The sequence below is a fragment of the Lagopus muta genome, chromosome 3 (assembly GCF_023343835.1).
Source record: "Lagopus muta isolate bLagMut1 chromosome 3, bLagMut1 primary, whole genome shotgun sequence".
NCBI lineage: Eukaryota > Metazoa > Chordata > Aves > Galliformes > Phasianidae > Lagopus > Lagopus muta.
In genome coordinates, this window is record NC_064435.1 from 50,170,029 (window position 1) to 50,196,695 (window position 26,667).

At 41.2% G+C, this 26,667-nt stretch overlaps 1 protein-coding gene across 11 annotated transcripts in view; it reads left to right on the plus strand.

Annotated features, from left to right (window-relative positions):
- The window catches only part of MTCL1 (microtubule crosslinking factor 1), a 99,541-nt gene that overhangs the window by 12,168 nt on the left and 60,706 nt on the right, over positions 1-26,667 (plus strand). For 10 of the 11 annotated variants that reach the window (XM_048938567.1, XM_048938568.1, XM_048938569.1 and 7 more), the window contains exon 3: positions 166-324. In XM_048938567.1, coding sequence (XP_048794524.1) covers positions 166-324 — 159 coding nt within the window. Of the gene's footprint in view, positions 1-165; positions 325-25,438; positions 25,477-26,667 lie in introns of those variants that run through there. The other variant, XM_048938566.1, reaches the window with a different exon arrangement.

The following is a 26,667-nucleotide window of genomic DNA, read 5'->3' on the forward strand; positions in this document are numbered from 1 at the left end:
GAATATTCATTTTGGTATTCAGAAGTCTTGGAGCCTTTAATCGGCAGTCTCGTAATTGAATTGAAAATCTGTTGGCTGTCTTTTGGATCCTTTCTTCTGCAGGAAACATTCTATAGGTGTTGTTCCTCGTGGATCCTCTTCACGTGTTTGTGTTTTTCTGACCAGGTAGCCAAAGATGTTTCTGTCAGACTGCACCATGAGCTGGAGAGTGTGGAGGAGAAACGTGTTAAAGCAGAAGATGAGAATGAAGCCCTGCGGCAGCAAATCATTGAGGTGGAGGTATCCAAGCAGACGCTGCAAAATGAGCTGGACAAGCTAAAAGAGGTAAGCGATAATCGGGAAAATTGTACAGAAGAGTGTTGGTAGCTAAGATGGAAAATTTGGAACACAGGACTAATTCTTGTGTGACATGCATGCAGATACTGCTTGTGCAACTGTCTAAAAGGTCTCATTCCTTTTGTTGTGCATCTCAGGTGTGTTGGTAATTTACAAATGGCAGAGGGGTAGGTGAGTGGTGTTGTGTGCCTTGTCCTGGGCTCCTCAGAGGGCTTCTGTCTCATTTTAAAACCAGCTCCTGTCAGCCTCTTCCTATTGGAGCAAAGCTGCCTTTGATTTGCGGCCAGCTATCTGACTCCCCTTTACCCAGACCGGGACTTCCACCTATTTTAGAGTCAAATGAAGTGTGCGTGACTCATCCCTGAGAGGTTAACTTGGATAGGCAAGCTGCTGCCTTGGCTGCTGCTCTTCAGTGGTGACAGTGGGAGCCACCAGCATGAGTTAGGCAGCAGGAATGTGGTCTGTAATATATAAATAACATTGCACTTCAAGCACAGAAACACTGTTGAGAAGAGGGATCATCGCAATTGGAGCTGACATGTAGTCGTACTGGGTGAAGTGATGATCCTTGGAGCAAGTGAGCTAGGAGCAGGAGACAGTAAAGGAGAGCCAAACACTAAATATGTCTGTATCCTGGCCTGTAGCAGTATTCCTGTTCTCTTGTTTGTACAGCAGATTGGCAGCTCTCAGCCGCTGCTCAGTTCTAAACCAGATTGAGATAGAACATTCAAACTTAATGAGGTAAGGCATTTATCCTCTGAGCCCTGGTCAGATTTAGAGAGCTGGTGCAATTATGTGTTATTTTAATCTTTCAAACAATGTTTGCAAGTCAACTGGCATAAGGCCCGTTTCAGTTTCCTAAGAACAAACTCTATATTATTTCTCTGTGTTTTGAGTTCCGAGGATGAAGCAATCCAGAATAAGAGTTTTGAAGCATTTTGTACGTAATGGAGCAGATTATCAGCAGTTGTAAACATCAGCATTGCTATGATAGCATCCTCTAAGGAGGACACAAAAGGAAAGACTGAATGATATTTTTTCTTCTTTCTCAAGGTTGTTTGTGAACGCTGTGCTTAACGGACATGATAGCATGTTACAGGGTACTCAGTGTATATTTCACACAAAAATGCCACGTCACCACAATACCTAATGTCTTGTTTGTTGTTGATCAACTAGCAGTTTGCTAGATACTGCTTGATGATCTTTGGGATTATAAACAGCTCGAGAAACTAGGTTGTGAATTGTGGATTCTCAAACTAACTCTAACCAGGCTGAATTTACTCCTTAGATGACTAAGCAGAGCAGGGAAGATCAAAAAACTCAGCTGTCTTCTTCTGTGCAAGTAAAGTGAGATATCCTCACTTTGGAAGCAGAATTGCCCCCACTTAGAGGCAAAGACTGGTGGAGAACTAGGAAAAGAGGAGTGGTGCAATGATGGGATGTATTCGTTGTGATCTGGGTGCACAGTAAAGCATAAGGTGTAGTAGTCACAGTAGATGGGTTTTCATACCATGACTGGTGTTATATCAGAAAGGCAGAAAAAATGTCACAAGGTCACCGTGGGTTAGAAGAGGGAGGTTTAAATCCTCCATGGGTCACATGAGGACAGATGAGCCAGAAGTTGGAAAACACAGTGACATTTGTGCCAGATATTAGAGTGTTTGCAAAGCAGTTTACATATGGCTGAAAAATACAAATTAAAACAACAACAATAACAACAAAATCCCACTTCTCTTGTCCCAAAAAACGTGTTCAAATAACTACTGGAAGAGACTCCTCTTTACATTTACATTTAATATGTACAAAGCTCTGAAAGAATGTATTAAGGTCATGCCAGGAGTAAAATCAGTTCTTTATATGCCAGGAGAAAAATGACCCAAAGGCCATGTAGCTTCTTCCCATTCCACTCTGCCTGTGCATCTTTTCTATCCACAGGCTGGCACTTCAGAGGAGTATCCTTTCTGCTCAGCCCTGGAGCACTGCCCAAGACCCCATTAGGTAGCGTTCGCTCCCTGATGCAGCTTACTGTCTCCATATGCTAATTTTCCATAATATCCTTGACTGCTTGCAGCCCATTTCATCTGTCTTCTGATCTATAGAAAGATTTTGTCATGTCTGTGTTCATGTTCTCTGTTTAATTCAGTGCTAACTTCTGCTTTGTCCTGCTATACAACTCCCTCAGGTCTAATTTCTTTCTGCAGCAAATAGCATATATATTGATTGCCTTTTCATATCAGAATTGTACACATCTCTGAAAGCAATCTTTCTTTAAAGCTGCCTTCATTTTTATAATGTTCTTTTGAAGAATTCCTAAACAGTTATGAGGTTCAGAGGAGGTATGTATTCTTTCATCCCAGTGCCTATTTCTATCTTGTGTGATACTTTCAGCTGGACTTTTCTGTGTGAAATAAATACAGATTTACTCAATCTAGATAAAATTCTTAATCTCCTTCAGGAAAGCCCTGCAGTTTTAGCTGGGGTATTAATTTTTGCCTTATCCCAACTGCATAATTTCAGTAGATAGGAGATAAGCTTTCCTGCTTAGTCACTAAATAACAGTTCTCAGCTTTGCAATTAATAGAAGCAACATTACAACAAAGAGGAAGGTTGACAAGAAGTATCTGTCATGGCCCGTGCTGTGTTCTCATCTCCTGCTCTGCTGCTGCGTTGCAGCTAATGCAGTTTCCTTCCCAGATGCTTTTGGATTCGCAGTTCACAATGTGCTCTCTTAAGCTTTTGCAAGATCTATCAAAAAATACATCTAGATTCTTTTGTTTTGTGCTGGCACCTTGTCGTCATCAAAATATTCTGTTTTCCACTGACAATTCCAATTAAGAGCCTCCTGATCACAGGTGAAACACCACCTCTCTCTCTCTCTCATTTTTCCCTAGGCGTCTGTGTCCCAGCAGCCTTTCTCAGCATTTCCCATAGATGTGTTTTGAGCTGAGGTATGGATGAGCCTTTTCAGCAGCAGTTCTGGATTTTATCCGGTTTTTAGGTTTGCTAATTAGAAACCATTATTCTCTAATTGTGTTCATCAGCAGTCTGGCATTCACTGTGTTAAATCATGCCACTTCATTTTTTTCAGTTTTCTTAACCAAAAGATATTATGGAGCTTTCCTTTCCCCTAATTATTGTTTTTTTTCTCCTTTCTTCTTTCTCTCCATCCCCCAGTTTTAATGGTGTGTTTTTTTTTTCCCACTGTGCAGTTTAATCACTCTTTCCTGAAATACTTCCACTGGTTCTTTTGAAACTATTTCTTTTACTGGATAATAGTGTTTCTCTGAATATTTCCTAACTTTACTGGTGGTGCCAAGTTGTTCTCCTTCCGTCTGCTTCCAAGTGCTGCAGTACTCCAAGTGGTTCATTGAATTCTTTTCCCACAATTACATTCACCTACATTTTCGGTTTTCCTTTTTTTGTTATTATTACTCCGGTCTTTTCAGCTGGTTTGGGGCCTCCCTTTGATGCTTTTTTTTTTTTTTTTTTTTTTTGTGGCAGCTGCTTATTACTTTCTCCAGAGCTTCAGAGTTTTCCTACTGCTGTGAATGCTTCTTTGTAGTACATCCTTTGCAAAATTGCCATGTCCCTGAGAGCTGCCCCTTCTAGGAATTTGCTAGGATCTTCTGTGACTTATCAAAGCTGCTGCTTCCTTAGAGCTTTAAAAGCAAAGGCCATGTTCCATCACAATGTGAATAAGTATGTGCATCACTGCCAGGGTTTGCATGCTTTTTTCTTTTGTTATCTAGGTGTCTAGGTTATTAACAGGAGCAGTTGAGGAAATAGAGAGCCAGTAGAGTTAAAAAACAAATGACTCTGTCACTGGCACATCAATTCAGCAGCATCCCTTCAACTGTCATTTTTTCCTTCCTTGTTTCCTAATTCAGCTCATGGGAAATGCTGCTGTAAGTTGATCATTTAACTTGACCACGAAGCATTCAGAAAACTCTTTCCAAACATTCCTTTCTTTGACAAAATGATGGAAATTCCAGAAGTAAATATGTAGAGGGATGCAAAATCAATTTTTTAAGTTAGGACAAATCTGAACCGGTTGCTTATATAACTGTAATTACAAATTTTCGTCTGTATTCATTAGCATACACTTTTTAATTGTATCATCCAATGTTTTTTCTGCTGTACCCTTGCCTCTTGCAGAGTACATATGGCTCATTTCTGCTAAATGGTTTCTACTCACATATTAATAAAAGATAAGCTTTCTTGTCCTGCAACTGGTTCGTCTTCTAACTCTGAACAAGCTATATTAAAAAACGATGTGAGAAATATATTCTCCATGCACCAGAAGGAGAGGCCAGTGTTGCTTTAAATCTGCAGTGATTTCCACCAGTTCAGTAAACTGAATTCTTTTACGTTCATGTGAGCTCATGCATTGCTGAGTATTAATTCTATTAATTTGAATAAGACAGTAGTTTATTTTTCTGTACACTTAAACTTAGTTTTACTAATTTTAAGATTTACTTAAATCATGGCAGAAAACATTCCCTTAATCAGAGGCTCTAAAACATTGATGCAAAACTTGTAGCAGCTCTCTCCTGAGCATCTACAAAGATGCTAAACTTTCTCAAAAGCTCAACTTTGACAACAGCACGTGGGTTTCCTTTGAGATGTGAACATCATTCCCTCTGCAGCTAACCCATCCTAACTGTCACTTCCTTGGAGCCAGGAAGGCACCTCTAGGGAACATTTTCCCTTTATTTCTTTGGCCCCACTCTGGAAAGTGCTTAAACAGTTCTTGCCCTCTGTCCCCAGCTTGAGGCAGTCTCTCAACTAAGATGTTTCACAAGTAGATGATCTGGAAGTTTAAACAAGTGTGAAATCATGTTTGTAAAGTGTCAGGTGATAACAAATTCCCTTGCAAGTAGTATCTCCCAGGATAACGCTCTCTCTAAACCTTTGTACCTGGGGAAGAATGAACCACCTCTGCTATTTACAGTAGAAATGAGCTCAAAAGGCACAGGACCTGCTTCTGGCTTCTCTGGGAGTGAGCTGTTCTCTTACTTGCAGCTGCTAATTGTGTATTTTTTGCCTGTCCTTTGTCTGGGTTTGGGCTGCAAGCTGGGGAAGAGAAAGAAGCTGTGCCATGGGATCATGAGCTGCTTGGGATGGGCAGACAAAGGCTTGGGAGGATTAGGGGAGCAGCTGCAGAAGATCTGACATGAGTGCTGTGGTTTAGCAAGAAATGAATGAGAACTGTGTCACTGGGAAGAAAGGGGCATTTATTGCTGGGGGACAGCCATGCTGAGCAGGTGACAATCTCTGTGTATTGCCACTGAAGCAGCAGGGGCGGAAGGGAGCACCATCCCTGCCTCCAGCCTTCCAGGCTGTCATGATGCAGGCCAGGTGCCCTTGTCACTTGGGGAATCACTGCCACTTGGTGCAGAACCATTGCTGCTGCTCATATCCACTGGTGGTGTTACAGAGAAAGGCAGAAGCAACATGAGAGTGCAAGAAAAAACATTTCCGCTTATTTCCACATGAGAGGAGAGAAGTGGAAATCCATTGGCCGTTAGTAATCTCTAACATTTCCCTAGGATACAAACAGAGATGAGAAGCAGTGCATGCAATAAGTGGGACTTTCCAGGTTACCCTTGGACATTCTAATACAATGCCTTCTCCCAAGACTCTCTCATCTGAGGATCACTTGCTGATGGGGATGCTGTCGCACCTGAGCCTACCCTCTTCTCCACCCCTGCAGTACTTGGTGTTGGAGGCCCAGTCTGAGAACCGTTGTTTTCAAGACAAAGTCATTTTTTGTTAAAATGCATATTCCTTTCAACAGAGTGAAAAGCTGCTTTTGATACTTTCAAAAGTGGTATAAATACCTGAAATGAAATATATTTTGAGTATATTATTTATGAATAGTTTTGCTCCAGAATATGTATGCACTGCTCTGTTTAACATCACTGAAGGTAGAGAGTATGTTTATGATAGAAGAATGTACTATAGCTCTCTCATTATAATATAGCAAAATGAAATCTGCAGAGTGCTTTCTAGAACTCAGTGTGATGGCCTGATTTTCATCACCTTGAACATATTAAGTAGCACACAATCCATACGGCATATGATTAAATTATTTCAGTCTGAAGTCTCTTCTCTCAACTGCATTAACACACAAGCATAGTGTAAAGTAATATACAAGAAGCAGAGAAATTATTTTTGGTAAAAAGTATACTTTTCTATAGAAAATACTGCCCACATTTTCATTAGTTGGGAGTTCATGTGCATTTACTAAATTAGCACATAGTTCTGCAATCGTTTCCTAAATGAAACTGTCCTGAAAAGGGTGAAATAGGACTCTGACACAAAATGTCTGATTTCTGTGGTGTATACATTTTCTTAGTTGGCAGTGATTTTAAATGGTGGAAATTTTCTGAGAAATGGACAAAGAAAAGACCTGCAAGCCACAAATTCAAATAACATTAAGAGGGCTGAGCAAAATCATCATCTTGACTTAGTAACCCCCCTGCTTAGAAGTTACTGCTTGTGACAGTTCTAAGTAATGAAGTCTTCTGCAATAATCATAACAAAACCCATTAACTGCCTGAAAATTTTACTGTAGCATCACTGTCTTGTGTTTTTTTTCTTTTCTTTTTTTTTTTGTTCTTTATGATAAATAATGAATTAGTACTTAAACCATAGTGAATGATTTATTATCATTACAGCATTTCAGGAGCTGTAGAAGTAGTGAAATGCTCTGCTCAGTGCTGATGCCCACATTGAGGGTTGGTGGAAGGCAAGGGTATGGATCTGCCTCTACTCAAAATGCATAGAAGACAGGAAGCACTATCAGTGAACAGAAGCTTTTTTTTCAAGGAAGAACACTACATCTTCTAATTTACTGCCTGTGTTTCCTTCTTAGAAAATGTAAACATACATTTCAACAAAACCACAGTTTTCAGAATGTCTAGTGCCAGTCTCTTATGCCAAAATGTTTAGTGCCTCTCATAAACACTGCATGCACACAGAGCACTATCTGCACCTGAAATTCTGATTTGCCAAATAAACTACCATCAAGCTCTACTCTAGCTATATTTTAGCTATTTGTTATTTGACCACACTTGCAGGCAATCATCTGATGTTGCTTTTCAGTCCTACTATAATATTTGAAGTCAGGAATTTCAATAGTAATGCTGATTATCAGATCCAGTTTTACATCACCCAGATAACGCGGCCTCCTGTTACTCAGATGGAGCAGAGCCTCCGCAGGTGGCCTTCCTACAGATCACCCCATCTCTGCTCCTCTGTACTCTGCTGGGCCTCCCTTGGCCTTTGGGTATGGAGAAATATCCTTCAAATCTGCCATAGCTGGAGGACTGCCCTGATAATACATAGCTATAATAGAACCTTTGTACAATGACTAAATTCCTCTATGCCCCATTGGTCATGTATTTTTCTTAGTATATAGCAGAAAGCTTTCAGTCATTGAAAACTGCTGTTCTTGAAGGAGCTGGCATGGAGATAACCTCCACGAAGCTCAGGCTGTACATCCTTCCCCCATCCTCTACCCGGTTACCAAAAATAATCCCGCTGTGTGTCGTGTGTGCTTCAGCAGTGACAGTGCAAACAAAGCATAGCCTGTGTGACGTCTGTATAAAACATTCATGGGGAAAATATGGGCTTGGTTTTGATATTTTCCCTTATTCTGTCAACATATCCTTAGCAAGGTCTTGTAAAAATTGAGTAGCGAGTCCTCAAGTGCTGTTTTTTGGGGAGAAAATATGGCGTGCTCTTCAAATTCTGAATCCCGTTCCAACTGATGAAGACAGCACCATTTGCTGTGCTGGCCAAAGTGTAGGCAAGGCTTTGTCCCAGGGCAAGTGTATTTTCATCATTATTGGGTGAGCACAAGCTGGGATTTAAAGGCGGAATATTCACAGTGAGCATACTGCAGAGCTGATGAAGACTATTTCTCACCTTTCCACTTTCTGGTGATATCCAGAAAGCTCTGGCTGTCTTGCGCCTGTATGACATCAGGCTCAGAGGAACCAGCCTGGACCACGCACAGCAGGGAGCTCCATCTGAGTGAAAAAGGGAGTCTAAAGTTGTCAAGAAGCACTGGTGATTTGCTGGGTGAGCTCGCAGACGCTGCTCCTGCAACACACAGCTGCTGTGCTGCGTTTTGGCTGCCTGGTGGGGAGTGACCGCCAACTGCTTTCCTATCACATCCCCAGTAATTTTATCCACACATCTGGAGCTCTGGGGAGCTGGGTGGAAAAGAAAAAGAGACAGTCTGGCACAGTGAGAACAGGAATGTTGGGAAAGGTGCTTTCATATCAGTGTTGCTGTGGGCGTTGCAGTGGTGGTGATCCACACAGGAGTGGGCCTTGGCACACAGTGCTGGCAGCCCTGGGGCAGCACTGCCTGCAAATGTCCGTGCTGCTCTGGAATGCCAGAGGTATTGATTTTTGTCCTTCTTTGAAAGGGTTAATGGATTATTTCTCTTCTCAGATTAATTATTAACACTTGCTTCTCTAGCTCCATTTTAAAAAGGAAAATATAACTTACTGCACAGATAACTTATGAATTATTAACATCACACTACTCAAGCTGTCAGAGTATGAATGAGGGGACAAGACCTGGCTGCCTTGCCAAGTTTCACATTGTCACACATTGCCACACACTACAGCACTGGGCTATCCTGCTTACCTATGCCTGGTGCTACCACCAAAGCCTGGTGTTTCTCCTTGGACACCCACCTGACATTCAGACAGCCATAAATTGGGCAGAAGCCACTGAAAGGGACTGAATTGTACTGAAAAAACCTTCCAGTGTTTGAAGGAACAGTATAAACAGGAGGGGGAATGACTGTTCAAATGGATTGAAAGTGATAGGGCAAGGGGGAATGGTTTTATACTAAGACAGGAGAGATTTAGGTTAGATATTAAGAGGACGATTTTCATGCAGAGCACGGTGACACACACTGGAACAGGTTGCCCAAGGATGTTGTGGATGCCCCATCCCTGGAGGCATTCAAGGCCAGGCTGGATGTGGCTCTGGGCAGCCTGGTCTGCTGGTTGGTGACTCTGCACATAGCAGGGGGGTTGAAACTAGATGATCATTGTGGTCCTTTTCAACCCAGGCCATTTTATAATTCTATGAATAAGCCCCAGTCAACTCCTAGATACTGGGACTGAATGGCAGTACTGAGGCTGTTTCTTCCCTTCTCGCTCTGCTGCCTGCAGTAAGCACAGTGGAAAAGCAGAGTCAGTCAAGCAAGTAGAGCAAAGGTTTTAATATATAAAGAAAAAGCTTTTAATATTGAGGAAAGGGTTTAATATATTCTTGTCTGAATATGAATGTTTTAGGTTTTGCACTAGTTATATTAGCTGAAGAAGGCAAAGTGGGTTGATATTTAGGGATGTCAGCATAATGTCTATGTGGGCAGAGGGAGCAGAATGATCCATCTGAGACTGCCAAATGTACGTATTGGTTTATTTAAAGACTCTTTCTCAGGGATCATTCCAAAATAGTTCAGCTCAATCTCTTCAGCAGGCTTTTGCTACAGTCCTCTGTGCTGGTAGAAACTGGGGCTTAGGTGGAGATGGGCAAATGCAGCTCATCTCAACAATACTTTGCTCAGCATTCGGAAAAAAACCTCACCCTTGATTCTGCTGGTGCCAGAGGAGCAGATTTTATAGCGACCAAGGAGTGAACAAACCAATTAAGACATAAAAGACATTTGTAAGGCAGAGTTCAGTCTGAAAAGATAAGATTTTATTCTTTACTTCTTTCCTTAATGTTTGTGGTCACATATAATGCAGTTTTCTGCCAAAAATAATTGAGGATAATTTTTCATTTCCTCTTCCAGTTGTAATGAGTCTGGTCCTTCTGCTTTCCCAGTGCCTTGGTCATGTGTCTTTTATGTTGTCTTTTATTAATCTGTTGATTAGCAGATCAACAGGTTCTCCAAAGCTAGGAGACATAGTGCACTTCACTGCAGGTGTCACAAACTGGGCTATTCTAGGGTAGGTTCTAATAATAGTCTGGAGAGGTACTGGGAAGTAGGTCCTACATTACTAACCAGGATGAGAAATGATGAAAATCACTCCTGTGGAGGAAGAAATTATGTTATGAAAGTTATGATGTTATGTTAAGAAATTATGTTTGTAGGGTGGTCTTTTATTATGGGGAAAAAATTCAGTCCTCAGATTTCCACCCCAAGGGTGTCCTTTTTGCAGTATCACTGTAACTCCATCCATATGTATGGATGGAGGAGACAGAGAACTCATGGAGGGGTAAGGAGATAAGTTAATGTTGTGCCTGGACCTCTGTGAATTGGAATTATGAAAGGGTAGCTCTTAAGTTCTCCACTGTGCTACACTGTGGTCAGCTGTCAGGGGATGTGACTCTAGTTTCTGAGTAGCCTTCACAAAGGAAATAAAGGGACAAGAAACTAGGGTTACTATACTAAAAAAAAAAAAATTAACTATTTTTTGAAGAAGTGTTGGAATGCATTTTGTAGTGCCCAGTGCACCACCCTTCCTTTTTCACATCCTTCATCTCCTCAGGTGGCCAGATGTATCAGCTTTTCACCTTTCCCTTCTGAAGTTGCCTCCTTGATGGGACTCTTGCACAGTTTGCTTTTCCCGTGCATATTGCAGATGTGGATGCTAAGTCACACTCAGATCTCTGGTGTTTGCAAACCAGCCCTTCAGGCTAGGGGCAGCTGCGGTGAGCAGAACTTCAGGCACAGCCCAGGCCAGCAGCACCCAAAGCTGAGATACTGTGCTCAAAAAGTTACTCTACAGCTGCTGCCAGAAATTTTTGCTCCCTGTAGCCACGGCTTCCAGCAAGCACACAAATCCTTGAACAGAAAGGTATTTTATGTTGCTTCTGGTTCTACCTGCTTTCAGTTTCCCTGGAAGTACTGCAGGAATATTCTCCAGTTGGGATGATTCTTCACTTGCGTTCTCATCCTGACTGTAGACTGCAAGACCAGGCAAAGTGAAAAACAATATGTCAGCACATTTTAAAGTTGTTTGGTGGTTTGGCTTTTTTTGTCCTGCAGAGTGTTATTTCACTCTTGAGTGAGGTTTTGTGTCTGCTCAGTTGGAATAGGATGTCCATCAGTGTGCACAGGCAGAGAGGAGTTGTTCAAGAAACAAGTACTTAACTCATGGATGTTGTCAGTGTGCATATGTGCTGTGGAGATTTTCAGCACTGTAGTTTCTTTACTTCAAGAAGATGAGGAGAAAATTTGTCAGACTCTTGCTCCAAAGGAAGGTAGCATTTTCCAAGCAAAGAGGAGAGCCTTGTGACAAGTATTGCTGCATGGGCGTTTCGTGCATGCTTCATGTCCTCACTCAGCTTTCTTAGAACCAGCAGTAACAGAAAGGCTGTGGACATGGTAATCCACAAGTAATGCTCCACAAGTATTCACAGTGTAATACTGCACATAACATACAACACTTCTTCAAGTAATATGAATAGGAAGATCTCAGAAGCACTCTTGCATGAGTTTTCTTAGCAAACAACAAATCAAGAAAGATTAAAAAAAAAGTCGCTCAGTTGCTCTGTACATTATGGTAAGTTTCTTAGAGCAATCAGCATGTAATTCACAGTATATGAAGACTGTCAATGCTTTCCACATTTCAGTGGGACTAGTTACTAATAAAGGCATTCCGGCAACTGAAGCTGACAGCCTGTTAACAGGCTTTAACTGCGACTGTTGATTGGATCCTGGCACCTTTATTCCAGGTCATCAGCTAACATAATTGATGGGGACGGGAGCACTAATTACAATGCAAAGGTTGTCATTCTTATCATATTGCAGTCTGATCTTTAAATCTGAGGCCAGCTTTTCCATTCCTTTCCTGTTCTGAAGCTTTTTTGGTGATCACATGGCCATCCTACCCCTTGCCCTGAGGCCCTGCAATTGGGTCAGGCTCGGTTGCTCAGAGAGGAGAATGGAAATAATATGAGATTTCCGGAAACGCTGGAGCAATTTTGAAAGGAAATAGCTTGGATACATCTCCCACCACCAAGGTCTCATTTTACTCTTGTCTAACAAGGAAGGGTTGCAAGGAAAGGGAGATGCAATAATAACCAGCGTGGGGCTTGTAGAGGAGGAGGAGAAGTTGAAATTCTTGGAATACTTCTGATTTAGTCTTAATTTGCTTGTCAGGGCTTCTTGTGTCACAGTGCCTCATAGCTGATTATCTGTAATCAAGCTATTTCAAACAACGGCATTGTTAATAACATTTCTACTCTCCCTTTGAATTCTTTTGCAAAGGGTTAAAACCTTAAACCAGGTCGCCAGTTTGACAGTTGTAAGAAAAATTGTTTTTACCATCTGACACTGCCAGCATAAAAGAGACAAGGCATCATTAAGGATTTATGGAGTTTCTATTTTCTCCATTAAAGTACAGACTATTATTTTCAAATGAAAGATTTAACAATGAAATCATTAGTGACTGTACATTTACATGTTCTTGACAGCAGTTACGGCTATTACAACTGGGCTTTTATAGTATGCATACTGGGAACAGTTTATCTTTCCACCTTTACTAGGAGGTGCAGAATTTGACCAGTAATGTGCAGATGTCCATTTAGTCATCAATACCCACAGGTCTTTTAAAGGTGGTAAAATAGCTCCTTGTCTTTCCACTCTGTTTTATTTCCTTAATTGCAGACATAAGGTTTTTTCCATGGCTGGATGTTAAAAAGGCAGCATTGGGTAGTGATATGATGAAGATACGCACACTGAAATACCACATTACCTTGCAAGCAAGGAAAATAATTCTATGTTAAGCTTAATGGACTTTAGCATTCAAATCATGTGAGTGTTAAAATATGGGAGAGACTTGATGACAGTTCCTATATGCTTCCAAAGGATTGGAGATGAGGGAATTGGATCCCTGGAGCTGTCAGAGGTCAGGTCGCTGCCTCTTTGGAGCTTGTAAGGGAAGCTGGCTCTGCAACGATGGCATGTCAAATCTTCCCAGGTAACAGTGGCAATCTCTGGAGGCAGATCGTGTAATGAAAAGGGGTTTTTTTTGTCTCAATTCATTATTCTTACAGGTCTAGGGAAATCTAACTACTAGTAGGCATCCAAGCCTAGTTACTTTAAACCAGTTACTTTAATTGGGCATTCAATAGCAAAAAAAAAGTCCATGAGGTTTGCTAAGGTAATTTGAATGCAGCCAAATAAAATGTCAAGGTTTCAGTATCTTGCAACTGTGTGTACACTGAAGCATTGGGTTTACATGATTTAAAAACCTTCCATTAGCACCTTCTGGTGGAGTTCTCACTCCTGCCCCCATGGTGCAGGGGCTAGCAGCTGCGCAGTCCCATTTCCCCATCTACAGAACTGTTCTGTCTGCTCCAGACTGTCAATTCAGCTGCGTGGCAACAGGTAACCAATTACAGCTTCGATTTGGTGAGGTTGAGCATGCTAGTTCAGAAGAGTATTTCTGTTCTTGAAACTTGTATGTAAAGCAGCGTCTGGGGCTCACTGAACAAGCAGGCCTTCAAAGTCAGTCTGTTTAGTTTTCTTCTTGATTGCTGGTCCCAAAACCTCAGTATGGTATCAGATTTGTTCATAAACAGCTGTAGAAAAAGTGCTGTGATGAGCAGACTGTATTCCTTGGCACAGACCTGCCACTCTCCACTGTAATCAGTGCAGTTAGCCTGTTCTTGCAATAATACATCCAAGGACACCATCCAACCCGCCAACTTCTGCCTGTGGTGGCAGCTGTGTAAATCATTTGTCTGCCACAAGGCATGGAAGGGAATATATGTCCTTGCCTCTGCTTGCTGGACATCAGGGGGAACTAAGCACCCAGTGCTCCCCTGCAGAATGCCCTGCAGCCCTCCCAGTGCCCATGCCCTGGCCATTTGCAGGTTGCCTTCCTGCAACAAATATGTTGCATGTTGCTGCATGTTGCTGCCTATCTTCTTCTGTCCGCTTCTGCTCTTTGGTATTTTGGGAGCATTTACTAAACGCTGCTAAAGTAAGGGATGCTGGAGCCATGCTCAAAGTGAAAATTTAGCGGTAGCAGCAAAAGTATGTCTTAATTCTGAGAAGATTTAATAACTGCCGGGATTGTAGGCGCTGTCTGCATTTTCCATCACAGTTCTTAATGCGGTTTTTTTGTGAAAGGGAACCAGGAGGGGGAAGAAGATTATAATGCCCAGATTTTCATAGGCCAATGGTGCAAAGGGTGGGATTGTGGAAACATAACAGCTCTTTTAGATATAAAACTTGATAAATTGCTTCACTGTAATGACGCTCAGCAAAAGCAAGTGAGTAGCAGACAAGGAATGTAATTTCAATTATGCCATAAATTCACTTTCAGTTGGCACAGCTATCAGAGGGCAGACAGAATTTCCTTCCTTATTTTAATGAAATACAAGTACTCTGTATTTCATTTGCAATTGCTATTTCTTCTTTGGTGCAGCATAGGTTGGAAGAGACATCCCCTTTTTCATTATGAAGATTATTTGCATAGAAGCCTTCATGTATCTGTGTTATTCATCCCCTACTTTTTTGCTATGTGAATTTCCTGTGATGATCTCATGATGTTGACAGCATTCCTTGTGATGGCATAAACAGAGATTGATGCCTTGCTTTCATATTTGGGTGTGTTAGGGAATAGCCACATTCAAATCACTACTCAGCTACATCCAGGGAGCCCTATCTGATGGCAGAGTGAGATGCACTTCAGACACAAGGTAGATCCTCTGCTAATGCTGTTGCTCTCAATGACAATCTCTCTGAGTTTCAGGGGGGTTTAAATAGTAGCAGGAAAAGATTCATGCATGAAGAAGAAAGAGCACGTTGAAAATAAATTTAAACTACTATTTGTTACAGCTACTACAAATAAAAGAGTTACTGAGAAAAGATTGGGAGTGCACAGGGCTGTCTTGTATGACAGTATCACTGCTTAGTGTATGACTAGCTCTTTCATACTCACAAAAATGAAAAAGAGGGATGTCAGGGTGGTTATTGACATTCAGTGTTATATTTGGGGCTACCAATTTGGCTCAGTTGGAGACTCTTGCTGTAATTCACGGTACTTAATAAATCATGACATGCAGTTTTTGGTGTGATTTATTCCAGGCTTACTGATGGGTTAAGAGTGGGACATATGATTATTTTAAACAAACACTGTTCAGTTGTCGACGGTGTTCCTAATCTCTTCAGTAGGGATAGGCATGGAGATTTGAGGCCCAGCTAATATGCAATGAATTCTTATGCTCTCAGGGTAACCTCTCAACCACTAAGTTTGTCTAGGAATAGCTCTGAAAGTATCTTTAAGTACTGTATTGGTTTTCATCTTGCAGTTGTATTATGTGTGTGTGGCCAAAGAATTTCTGCCATTTTGGGGTACCAAATCACAGCTTTTAAAACAATCTTTAAACCCCCATCATTTCTCTTCAGCGTTTACTACAGAAAAAGTGTTTTTGCTGTTTGTTTACGTTGCTGCCTCCTTCCAAGACCAAGTGACTTTTCTACTGGTGCAGAGGGTTGCCAGAGGCAGAATCTATTACAAAATAACTTGTTTGGTAGACAGTGTAAACAAGTCACCAGCCTGTGAAACTCACTGCTGCATGATTGTCACCCAAGGGCAGGGATTTAGGAAGACTCAAAAGAGACGAGGCACGCATCTATATGTAACAAGTAACCAGACCTGTAATGCAAGTCAGAATAATACCACCACTTTCAGAAATGAAGACAACACTGGATTTAGGGTTTCTGTGAACACTGAATTTGGAGATTTACCCAGGATACCATTAGCTTGAAGGGATTTCCTGCAAGATTTTCTGATGTTTTTTCTTTGAGGTACTATCAGTGATCATCCCCAGCTTCTTTCCCATAGGGAACGTGTGGATGTCTCTCAGTCTGATATGCATAACCTTACTTAAAAACAGGCTCATTGAAGATGAGAAACTTCCCAGCCCCAAATTCCCAGTAGAAGATACTGAACATCTGAACTGGCCATAGACCGAAAGCCCAGGTTCATCATCTTCCTCCATCTGAGTTACTGGAAATCCTCATTCAAATGTCAAAAGGCTATCCCTGTAATGTGTTCTGGCAACAGATTTTTTTTATTCTCAGTACAGCTTCCAGACATATCTGGCTTCACTCGTTGAAGCTTCTCATCTCCTCAGGAACTTCAATTAAAAATAGTACATCCTAGTAATTCAGTTGCTTGTATAATTTTTCTCTGGTAAAATAAATTTAAGTAGGCTGTATCATTTAGCTGCTTACTGATGGATCATTATTATTTTTTTTTAATGGAAACCACTAGATGAGCATACCATCTGTAATTCAAACAAACCAAGGTCTTTAAATTTTTTTCTGCCAATGGTGAATTAAATGAAAGTAATATTATGGAATTTCTCGCAAGTCATAGGGTCCAGTTTTTAGCTGATGCATGGTTTTAGCAAGGCTTTTTAGCAAGGTTTAGGCTACCGTCACTGTTGTATAATCTTAATCCTGCCAATAGTAAAATAGGATTTAGTGCTGCTCTATACCTACCCAGCAGAGTTGGAGTAAACAGGATTTGTGTGGGTAGGTATCTGAAAGGAACAGCTGCAAAACAGATCTGCAGTTGCTTGTGGGCTGCAGCATCATGGGAGGATTTGGGTCCGGGCTCCATTTAGTGGCAGAACTACTCAGCACCCATGCTTGTGGCCAGAGCTCAGCCCAGCCTTTTCTTTGATCACTGACTGGGGTTAAAAGTGACTGAGTTTTTAACTTTGCTGGGCAGGGATTATATAAAGTCTATTGATACCCTCACTAGACTCACGAGATTTAATGTAGGAAAAAGAAAGAAAGGAATAAGTATGACCAGAGCATAAAAATCATTCTCATATGGGTGGAAAGTGGAAAGAAAGAATGAAACAAAACAGATGCTAGGCGTATAGGCTGTGACACTGTTGTGGAAATGAGGACAAGAGGTAATGCCATGCCACATCAGTACTGCTTGGAAAACACAACTGGGAAGATTCTAGAATTTTGTTACATCTTTATTGTTATTCATTCTGTCCTCTGTCACTAGGAAAGGAATGGGGGTATTACTGCATATTCTCCTTAGGCTAGTTGAGCAGGAAGGACTGAATGACGTTTATCTAAGACTAACACATAAACTAGTGTCTATCTGCTTCCCACAAGATCCAAGTCTCCAGGCAGAGCTTCATAACAAAAGCTCCTTGCCTGTCCTTTCCTCTCCACCCTGCAGAAGTAGGCAGCTTTGTCAGCCAATGCCTTGGTTGTTGCTCCATGGGACACTAGCATTGCCCACCAGCCTCACCAGAATGGTTTGAACAGGGGTCTGCATGCCTGATAGGGTGGTGCTATTAGAACCAGGGTACTACACTTCTGAGAACTGCATCCATTCCCACAAAAGTGACATCTGATGTGTCTTCCTAATGCTGCCCTCCCTGAAACATTGCTCCATTGAGAGGGCTCCCCACTGGGCTTCTTCTGTCACCCCAGATCTGTTGTACAGAAAGATGGAGCAGTGTTGATATATGCACACAAAATGGATCCAAGCCCAGGCTAGAATCAGTTTTCCCTGCACTAGCTTGGAAATAATGACAATCTTGAAATGAGATTCTTTGCCCACTTTGTAGGTAGGGTTGATGTAGAAGTCCTTGCTCACATATGTGAAACAGTAGGTGGTGACATGGAGGATCTAGGAATTGAAGGCTACCTGAAATGGAAGTATTCTCTTCCCATCAGATCACTTGTTTTGAATTGATTCAGGCAATTAGGGATTAAACACTTAGTTGCAAGTAACCTTATTCTTCAGTAGTGAAATGCAGTTTTGTTTTTCAGGAATCTGGTATGCTTGATATATCTACTTCTGACTCATGTTCTTTCTGTTCAGTGGGACTTCAAATGGTAGATGGGAAGGGTGATAAGGGGAAGGCTTTACCAAGAAGCTGAAAAAGGCAGAAAATGGGAAGGTTTGAACTTGCTTGCAGGCTATTCCTTTCAGCCAACATTCAAGGACATGGAATAGCAGGGAGTTACTGATGTCAACACCAAGGCTCTTTTGACTCCCTGCTCACTACTCATGGCTTGAAAAAAGCACTTGAAGATTTTTTGAAGTTTGAAAGTGGTTGGAAAAGTGTTTTTATTTTACCTGTATGTTCTTCTAGGACTTTCTTAAACACAGGTAAATCCTTCCTGTGCTGTGCATGTGACACCTAGGCATCAGCTGGGATAAATTCTGCTCAGAGAGAGTGGAAAACAAGAAAATGCAAGATCGCTTACTATCTTTATGCAGAGAAATTCTGCATGGCCTTCTCTGAGTGAATACTGAGAAGCATAAAGTACAGAGAAACTCGAGTGAGAACTTTCCAGAGCAGTTAACAAACTTCTTGTTCTACAATGCCCATTCCTTAGCCCTTTGAGAACACTGAGAGCATTCATCTGAGGATGCAGGGATTAAATTAGTGTATATTCAAGCAAATCTGTTATAATTTGCAGTGGATGTTAAACAAGAAATTCTTGAACAGCTGGAGGTGGGAGGTCTTCAACATTTTCCATTGCAAATGTTAATGTATCTAGCAGACAGAAGGAGTATTATACAAAAAGCTAATACTTTCAGATTTTTCTGGTGCTGACCTATAGCAAGAAGGCCTGCATTTGCATTACTTCTATGGTACTTTTTTCATAAGGAAAGGATGAAAGCAAGGAATAAAGAGATTTAAACTTGAAGCCTATTGTTCCTGCGAAAGTATCATTCAAAGGAGAAATGAAAACCTGCTTAAAAGTAGAAAGGGATAAAACCAAGACCTGGCAAGGCGGAAATGTTTTTTGATTATAACTAAAACTTCCAGTTAGTAATATATATACCCAAATTCTTCAGAAAAACTTTTTCTATCAGAGAGACCATTGTAAGATTGAAATAAAGTCTTGCTCAAATCTGTGGCATAAACTGATACTGTGGGCAGGTCTCCTACCTATGAGTGAAAGTCAGGGGAACACATTGCCAACTGTGAAAAGGTGAGCAACAGCTGCAAATCTCCATCTTCCAATGATTCTCCTGTAACGTGGCTGCTGCCTTGTTCTCTCCAAGATACTCTCTTTGTCAAATGAGTGTTCATAAATTACTTCTGTAAACCAAGAATTTTCATACCAGTCTCCAGCATGTGGCAATGATAGTGAAAAAAAATCAGTTTCTATCTTGGATTCATTTGCTTTTTGCATTCTGGTAGAGATTGCTCTAGCTGTTTTCCAGAAAGGTGTGTGTACCAAACATGTTAACATTTGCACCATGTGCTGTGATTTAGATAATTTCTGCTCTGTTTCTAAAATTTATGGTTAACTCAAGGAGATCCTTGTCCAAAAAGAACAGAAACAGGCAAATCTATGTCAGAAGCATGGATAGTGATTGTGAGAAGGCCCAACTAGAAAGCAGAAAGTGCATTTCTCTGTGGGCACTGGAGTAAGGCAGTATGGATGATAGCAGGGACAGTCGCCTCCAGGAATCTCTCAATTACTTGAAGCAGGATTTTACCAAGGAGTGAAGAGGAGGCTCATGGAAGACCTTACAGAAGCCTTCCAGCTCCTAAAAGGGCCTATGGGAAAGAAGGAGACGGAGTCATGGAATGAAGTGATAGGACAAGAGGTGATGGCTTTAAACAGAAAAGACAGGAGATTTAGATTAGATGTTAGAAAGTTTTTACTCAGAGGGCAGTGAAGCACTGGCACTGCTGCCCAAAGAACTGTGGGTGCCCCATCCCTGGAGGTGTTCAAAGCCAGCTTGGATGGGGCCCTGGGCAGAGGAAGGTGTCCTTACCCATAGTAGGGAGTTGGAAGTGGATGCTTGTTAAGGTCTCTTGCAATCCAAACCCTTCTATGATTCTATGAACATTTCAGTCAGCTCTGCAAAGTATGTCAACTCTCTTTACCTAAGCAGCAGATTTCAAAGATAATTTTATTGCATTTTATGTAAGACTTAAAATTGAATGTGGTCTGAAATTTTAACTATAGCACTGTGTGTGGCCAGTAAAGTGTCACGTTGCTGCTGAGGAGCATGTGGACTGCTAATGGCCATTCTTAGGATACCTATTGATACCAGGGATGTCACTGAAGAGCAAGTCACTTCTACTTGGTCATTGTACACAGATGTAGAGAAAGGTCTTCAGATTATGTCTCCATTCATTCTGTGTTCTCTGTACTGAAAACTTGAAATCAGGCTAGACAGGGTAAAGTCATTGTGATTTGTCATATTTTGACTATAGTGATGAATTATACAGAGAGAGGATCAATTAGGCCTTTCAAGTTAAAGTAGTCCTTTCAAGTTATGTACCTTCTTAACTCAAGTTATGTACCTTCTTAACCCTCTGGAAAAATTCTTCACAGACTGTAAGCTGACATTTATAACTTGAGGTAATCATTGAGGATTGTATTTGATTCCCATCTGGAACACCAGAAAATTCAGCACTGAATTTTCACCCAATGTTTTGGAAACAGACAGACACATGCTTTCCATTCATTGTATGCAATAGGAGCCTCAATTTTGATGAGATGCTCAAGTGAAATTGCATAGCTAGTAAAGGCTGTAATGGGTAAGTAGAAGTATCTATGCTGTCTTAGTCAGCCCTGTAAATAAAATACATAGATGTTGGGCATGTAGCATATAGTGTTGTAGTGCACTTTGCGCTATTATGGAAACATCCATGGAGATATGTTAGCAATGTCAAATGGAAAAAGATAAAAGTAACAGTGGTGTAGTGGCACCATCTCTCTCTCTATACTTATTTTTCTGCCCACTTTAAGCAAGCAAGTCTGAAAAATTTGGTAGTAATCTTGTCAAACTGTTGAACTGCCAATCAGATCAATTTTACACAAATCCCAGTTTTGCTTCCCCCTGCATCCCATAAAAATGCCATTTTAGGCAGTAATCCCCATAGTTTTCATGGCAGTCTAGGAAAAAAGTTTCTACTCAGTTTTTTGCAAGTTCCCCTCCCTGGACAAAAATTTAATCTTCTCTTTAGAAGTGTTTGCTGAGCTTTGTTTTCACTAATTGTGTTAGATAGGTTTCTCCACCTGTCATAGCTCTTCTGATCCTCTGCGGGCCTTCGTGTTTACTATAATATAGCCTTTAGTCAGATAACATTTCACCCATATTTTTTTACAGTATCTCCATTTTTATGAAGTCTAGCTTTTTATTACAATAGCCTTGGCACTCCTGGTCAGCCACTCTCAAACCCAATAAAAGTATCTCTCTGCTGGAGGGTGCCAGTGTTTGTAACTGGGCTGCCTTTAATCCTTCTCCCTCCTAGGTCACAGTGCCGTTGGTACCATTAGAGCTCATCTCTTAATGAAAAAAAATTAAATTGGCATGTAGTTTAATGTTCCCAGAAGGGAAAAACTTAGAATAGAGCTGCTGAGACATACTCTGGGCTATTGTTGAGGTTTTGTTAGGCTTTTATTCTCTTCCACTAGATTGTAAAACCAGAAGTATTTGTCCTATCGTTTGAAGAACACATGCCCCTGGAGTACTGACTTTTCTTAGAGGAGCAGGAAAATCTGCTCTTTCAGTTCTCTTGAAACTCCTCCTTTTGGAATAAATGTTGCACACTGCTCCAGTTATTCCAGCATCACTACTGCATAAGCAGTATATTGTAGTTTCCATTATTGCAGCTGTTCACGCCTTCAGCTGCATTTTCAGTACTTACAGAGACAATAATAAGGGGAAATATGTCTGTGTGGGAAGTACATTTTTCCAGATCTTTTCAGACTTAGCATTCAGTTGCAGTAATGAGGAACAGATGAAAACATTTTCTGAAGTCCTCTTTCGGTTGGAGCAGTTGTCCACAGTGCCTTTACAGGACATATTCAAGATGCTTTGGATTAGCAGCAAGATAAGCATGAGTCTATTAAACTTTATTCATCAGAAGAAAAGTTTGTGCCAGTTTGGTTGCTCTTAGCAGTTTCTGTTCAGGTATCTTATGCCTCTTGATCAAAGAAAATATTTGGTAACTGTTAGCTTTATGCTGCTTAGCACACTATGTAAAATAGGGGTGAGCAGCTTCTTCCCATTAATACAGTCATCTGATGCAGCTTCCTGAGGTGTGTGATTTCTCTTTTTAAGAAGTTATTTAAAGAGATGTAGCTCTTGTGTCCCATTGGTTTCTACACTTACACATGATTTACTGCTGCTGTCCCAGAGCTGTGTGTCACAGGCATCTCTGAGGCTGATGGGAAGTTGTCAGGCTGAAGGAATAGGGGCTGAAGAAATAGCTGCACATAGCTATGAGCTTTATGTTCTTGTGAGCCTCTGTTTCTGGCCACAGGATGTCAGTTCTTTTGCCACAAGTCTCTCCTATGATTCCGTAAGTCTTACAAAATGAACTTCAGTTCATGCTGCTGTTGACAAAGCTCCTTAGCAAAGTCTGCTTCAGGTAAATGCATGTCTTGCTGAAGTTCAAATGTGAGTGCAATTGCAGTGTCCTTTATTTACTAGCTAGCAGAAAACCATGCACAAAGATCCAGGCTCAGCTGATAGGAAAATGAATATCAGAAACAGGTTGGAGAGATGCAACCTAATTTTACCATCCCGCCCAAAAAAGGAACAGCCTTCCTTGACTTCATTTTTGAGTCCCATGCCTGCTGATTTCAGACAACAGGTCAGAAGGAATGAGGATCCAAAATAACCACTCACGTGTGCTCAGTCCACATTGTGCCATTCAGTATACTCTTAAAAATAAAAACAAAAAAAATAGCATATTCACATTTGCCAAAGGAACATAGGCATCACCTCTCTGCTGTTATTTGAGATTGTAACAACAGTGCTTGAAAACAGACAAAAAATCTGAAGTCCTGAAAGGGCTACAAATCTTTATATTTGAGGACTGAAACTAATCTATAGCTGTTAAGAACAAGGAGGAGACTTCCTTACTTGGTAGGCTATTCTTATTGACTTTCCATGAGGCTTCTTACCCATTCCTCTGAAACAGCTGGTGTTGTCTGCACTGGAGATATGATACCGGAAGATGGTTGGACAACCTGATTAGTGCCTGTATCCTGGTCTTACATTTCCACTGAAATGATCACATTTACAGGCATTCAAGGACAGTCTGCTGTCCTGAAATGGACCCATTCCTCTGGGAGATATAAATTGGGTAAGACAGACCAAGGAGGCTCCATCCCAGTTTATGTATCGATGATAAGCTTTTACCAACAGTGAGCTTCTTCTTTGATTTTTTTAATTTGTATTCTGCATCTTTTTTCATTTGGGATTGAAGAATGATCCCATATGAAGAATTCAGTATCAGTCACTCATTTAACAGCTGTGGCCATAGTTCTCTTTGAGTAGGTGTAATTATCCCCAGCTAGGCTTGTTTTGTGGTGGGGCCTCACAGCTTGGGTAGCCTCCACCTTTTGTATCTCATTGACCTTGTACATTTTTGTTTTTCCATTTCCTAAGAGAGTTACAGATATCTTTATTGCTCTTTTTTTTTTTTTTTTTAATTATTCCAACAAGCACTAGCATTAAAATTAAATTATATTACTTTAAAATAATAAGGTCAGCAGAGAATCTCTCTGGGGAAAAAGAACTGTCAGAATAAACAGCCAGTTTTCACAAAGAAGACAGGCAGATGGTTCACTCATTAGCAGTAGACTTCTTAAATGCCCTCTCTGCATTTTCTTTTTTCTGTAGCACCCTACTGCTTGGGAGATCTGTGTCTGGGGGGCTGACTGCTGCTCTTTAGGGACTTCAAATTGAATCCAGTGATTGCGTGGCATTCAGGAGAGCTCAGAGCTACTGGTGTACTCCTGCAAAGCAAGTGAAAATCGATCCATAGAAAACCTGCTGTGGGAATCCAGCAGAAGCTGAGGGCTCAACCCATAGTGGGACATACTGGCAGGTTTTGGGCCATGGATAAGACAAGCGTTTTGCTGTTCTTGTGATGTGCACAAGAGCATGGCTTCTTATCTGCATTTGCAGAGCAGAGGTGGGACATTTCCTTGCCAGAAGATGTGCTTCTCCAGAAGAGCTTGGAAGTACTGGTAGGACAGGGGGAGCAAGTCTGGTTATGGGGCACCTAAGTAGCCTAGTTAGCTGCTGGTCAAAGTGTTATTTCCAAGTATAAGTCTGTTTCAAGTATTTATTATCTCTTACTGTCAGATAGTTCTCACTGTAGTTAAGCCAGATTCTACCTACACATATCCATGGTTGTTCTTGCCTTTGTCGCTCAATTTACCTTACAGCCAATCTCCTCTCCACAGTGTGGGTTTTCAGACCATAGAACTTTTCTTTTCCAGATTAGGTTTTCCCTATGTGTTCATTCCCAGACAAAGGGGAAGGACCCTTTTTGAGGCATGTTCCACTGTGATATGGACCCTTCTAGATCTTGGGAAACCACTTGTAGCAACTAATAATTACTTGAATATATTTCCTCCTCTTAAAGCAGCCTTCATCATCTTGATGTGCAGGGGCAGAAGTCAGCAGGGATGTGCTACACAGGCACAGGGTCTGCAGCATCCACTTCTCTTTGCAGCTGTGCACCCTTACAGATCCTCTGACCAGTGTCCCAGAGGGATATCCTCCTTTCCCCTGTTGGCATACTTGCTTCTCTGCATGAGTCTTCATACCAGCAGCAGTCCCTTTTACCAACCTCAACATGCTGTTCCTCTTCCTGACGGTCTTCATAGAATCATGCCATCATAGAATGGCCTGGGTTGAAAAAGACCACAACGATCATCTGGTTTCAACCCCCCTGTTATGTGCAGGGTCACCAACCACCAGACCAGGCTTCCCAGAGCCACATCCAGCCTGGCTTTGAATGCCTCTAGGGATGGAGTATCTAGAGCCTCCTTGGGCAACTTGTTCCAGTGTGTTACTACCCTCTGTGTGAAAAACTTCCTCCTAATATCTAACCTAAGCCTCCTCTGCCTCGGTTTAAAACTATTTCCTTTTGTCCTATCTGTATGGCAACTGTTGAGTCGTAGCCTGAACCACTGATTGATCATCTGAGGCAAGGACTGAGTCAGCCATGGGAGTACAGGTGAAGGCAATTCAACTGTGTGACTGGAAGGGGTGGAGCTGGCTGCACCTCTTCTAGACCCTATTTTAGGGCTGACTGCCCCTGAGAAAGGATCTTTTTCTGAAGATTCCTTCTTTTGGAGTTTTCTACTGCTAGCTTAGGACACAGGTGAGCATTTAATTTTTGATTGTCTCTTTCTACCACAAAAATCTTTCAAACTATAAACCTGTAAAATACCATCCTAGCTATGCTACTCTTCTAACTGTCCATTTGTTAACTGTATATCTATCATTATCCACCCTCATAAACAATCATTCTCCCTCTTGTTTACGTGCTCCTGTTAAGTATTGAAAGTCTACAGTGAGGCTTTCTCTTCTCCGAACAAAACAAGCATAGTTCTGTCAATGTTTCTTCCATAGGAGAGGTGCTCCAGCCCTCTGAAGTACCTCTTTCTACCTATTCTTCTATCAAACCTTAAAATAGGGAGATCTGAATGGCTCTGTCTGCAGGACTACGGCTGATAAGCAGCTTCTTAGAGCTATAAACATGATTGTCTTTTGTGGGAAACCTCCTTATCTATACTCTTTTTTTGCTTTTTTTGTACGCAACCTCCTTTGATTTAATGCTTTGCATTTAGGAAGTCAGTAGTATAGAATTAAATAGAGGAGCAGAATTGCATAGATTTACCATACAGGTGTAAAACTGACACATCCCCAACCTGACAGATCTGCAAAGCGACTTCATCTCTGTTAAATGCAGCTGCGTCATGGCTGGCTTATGCCAAATTGCACCTATTAGCACCAATGCTGCATTTGACTCCTTTCCAGGATAGCTGCCTTAATGTGAAATGACATATGTGTTTGCAGTGTGCAGTGTGTGGGAACATCAAAGGAAAATGAGGAATATATTATGACTGCTATTTGTGTAACTGCAAAATCATCTGAGGTACATTTATTTGTAATACCTGTCTGTTTTTTTAAATTACACCAAACTGTGCATAGATTTTATCCAAGAATGATAGAGTTTTCCTAAACACAATGTAGGGTAATTACATGATAGTTCTCAGCTGGTCTTTTAATTTCTATTGCCTGGAGAATAATCAAGTGACCTTAATGATAGCTGTTATCCTACATATAAAATGCAGATTTTTTTCAAAGGCAGATTCAAAGGTTTAGTCCTTGCAAAGATTTAATCCTTGCAAAAATCCTGTAAGGTGAATACATATGCAAGGAAACTGCAGTTCTACTAAAATTGGTGTAAAACTAGAACTTGGCATTCCTGCTACCCGCTCCGTGCCTGCACCTACTGCTTCAGTCATCCATCTGTGGGATGGGAAGAGCGCTGTAACAAAATCTAATT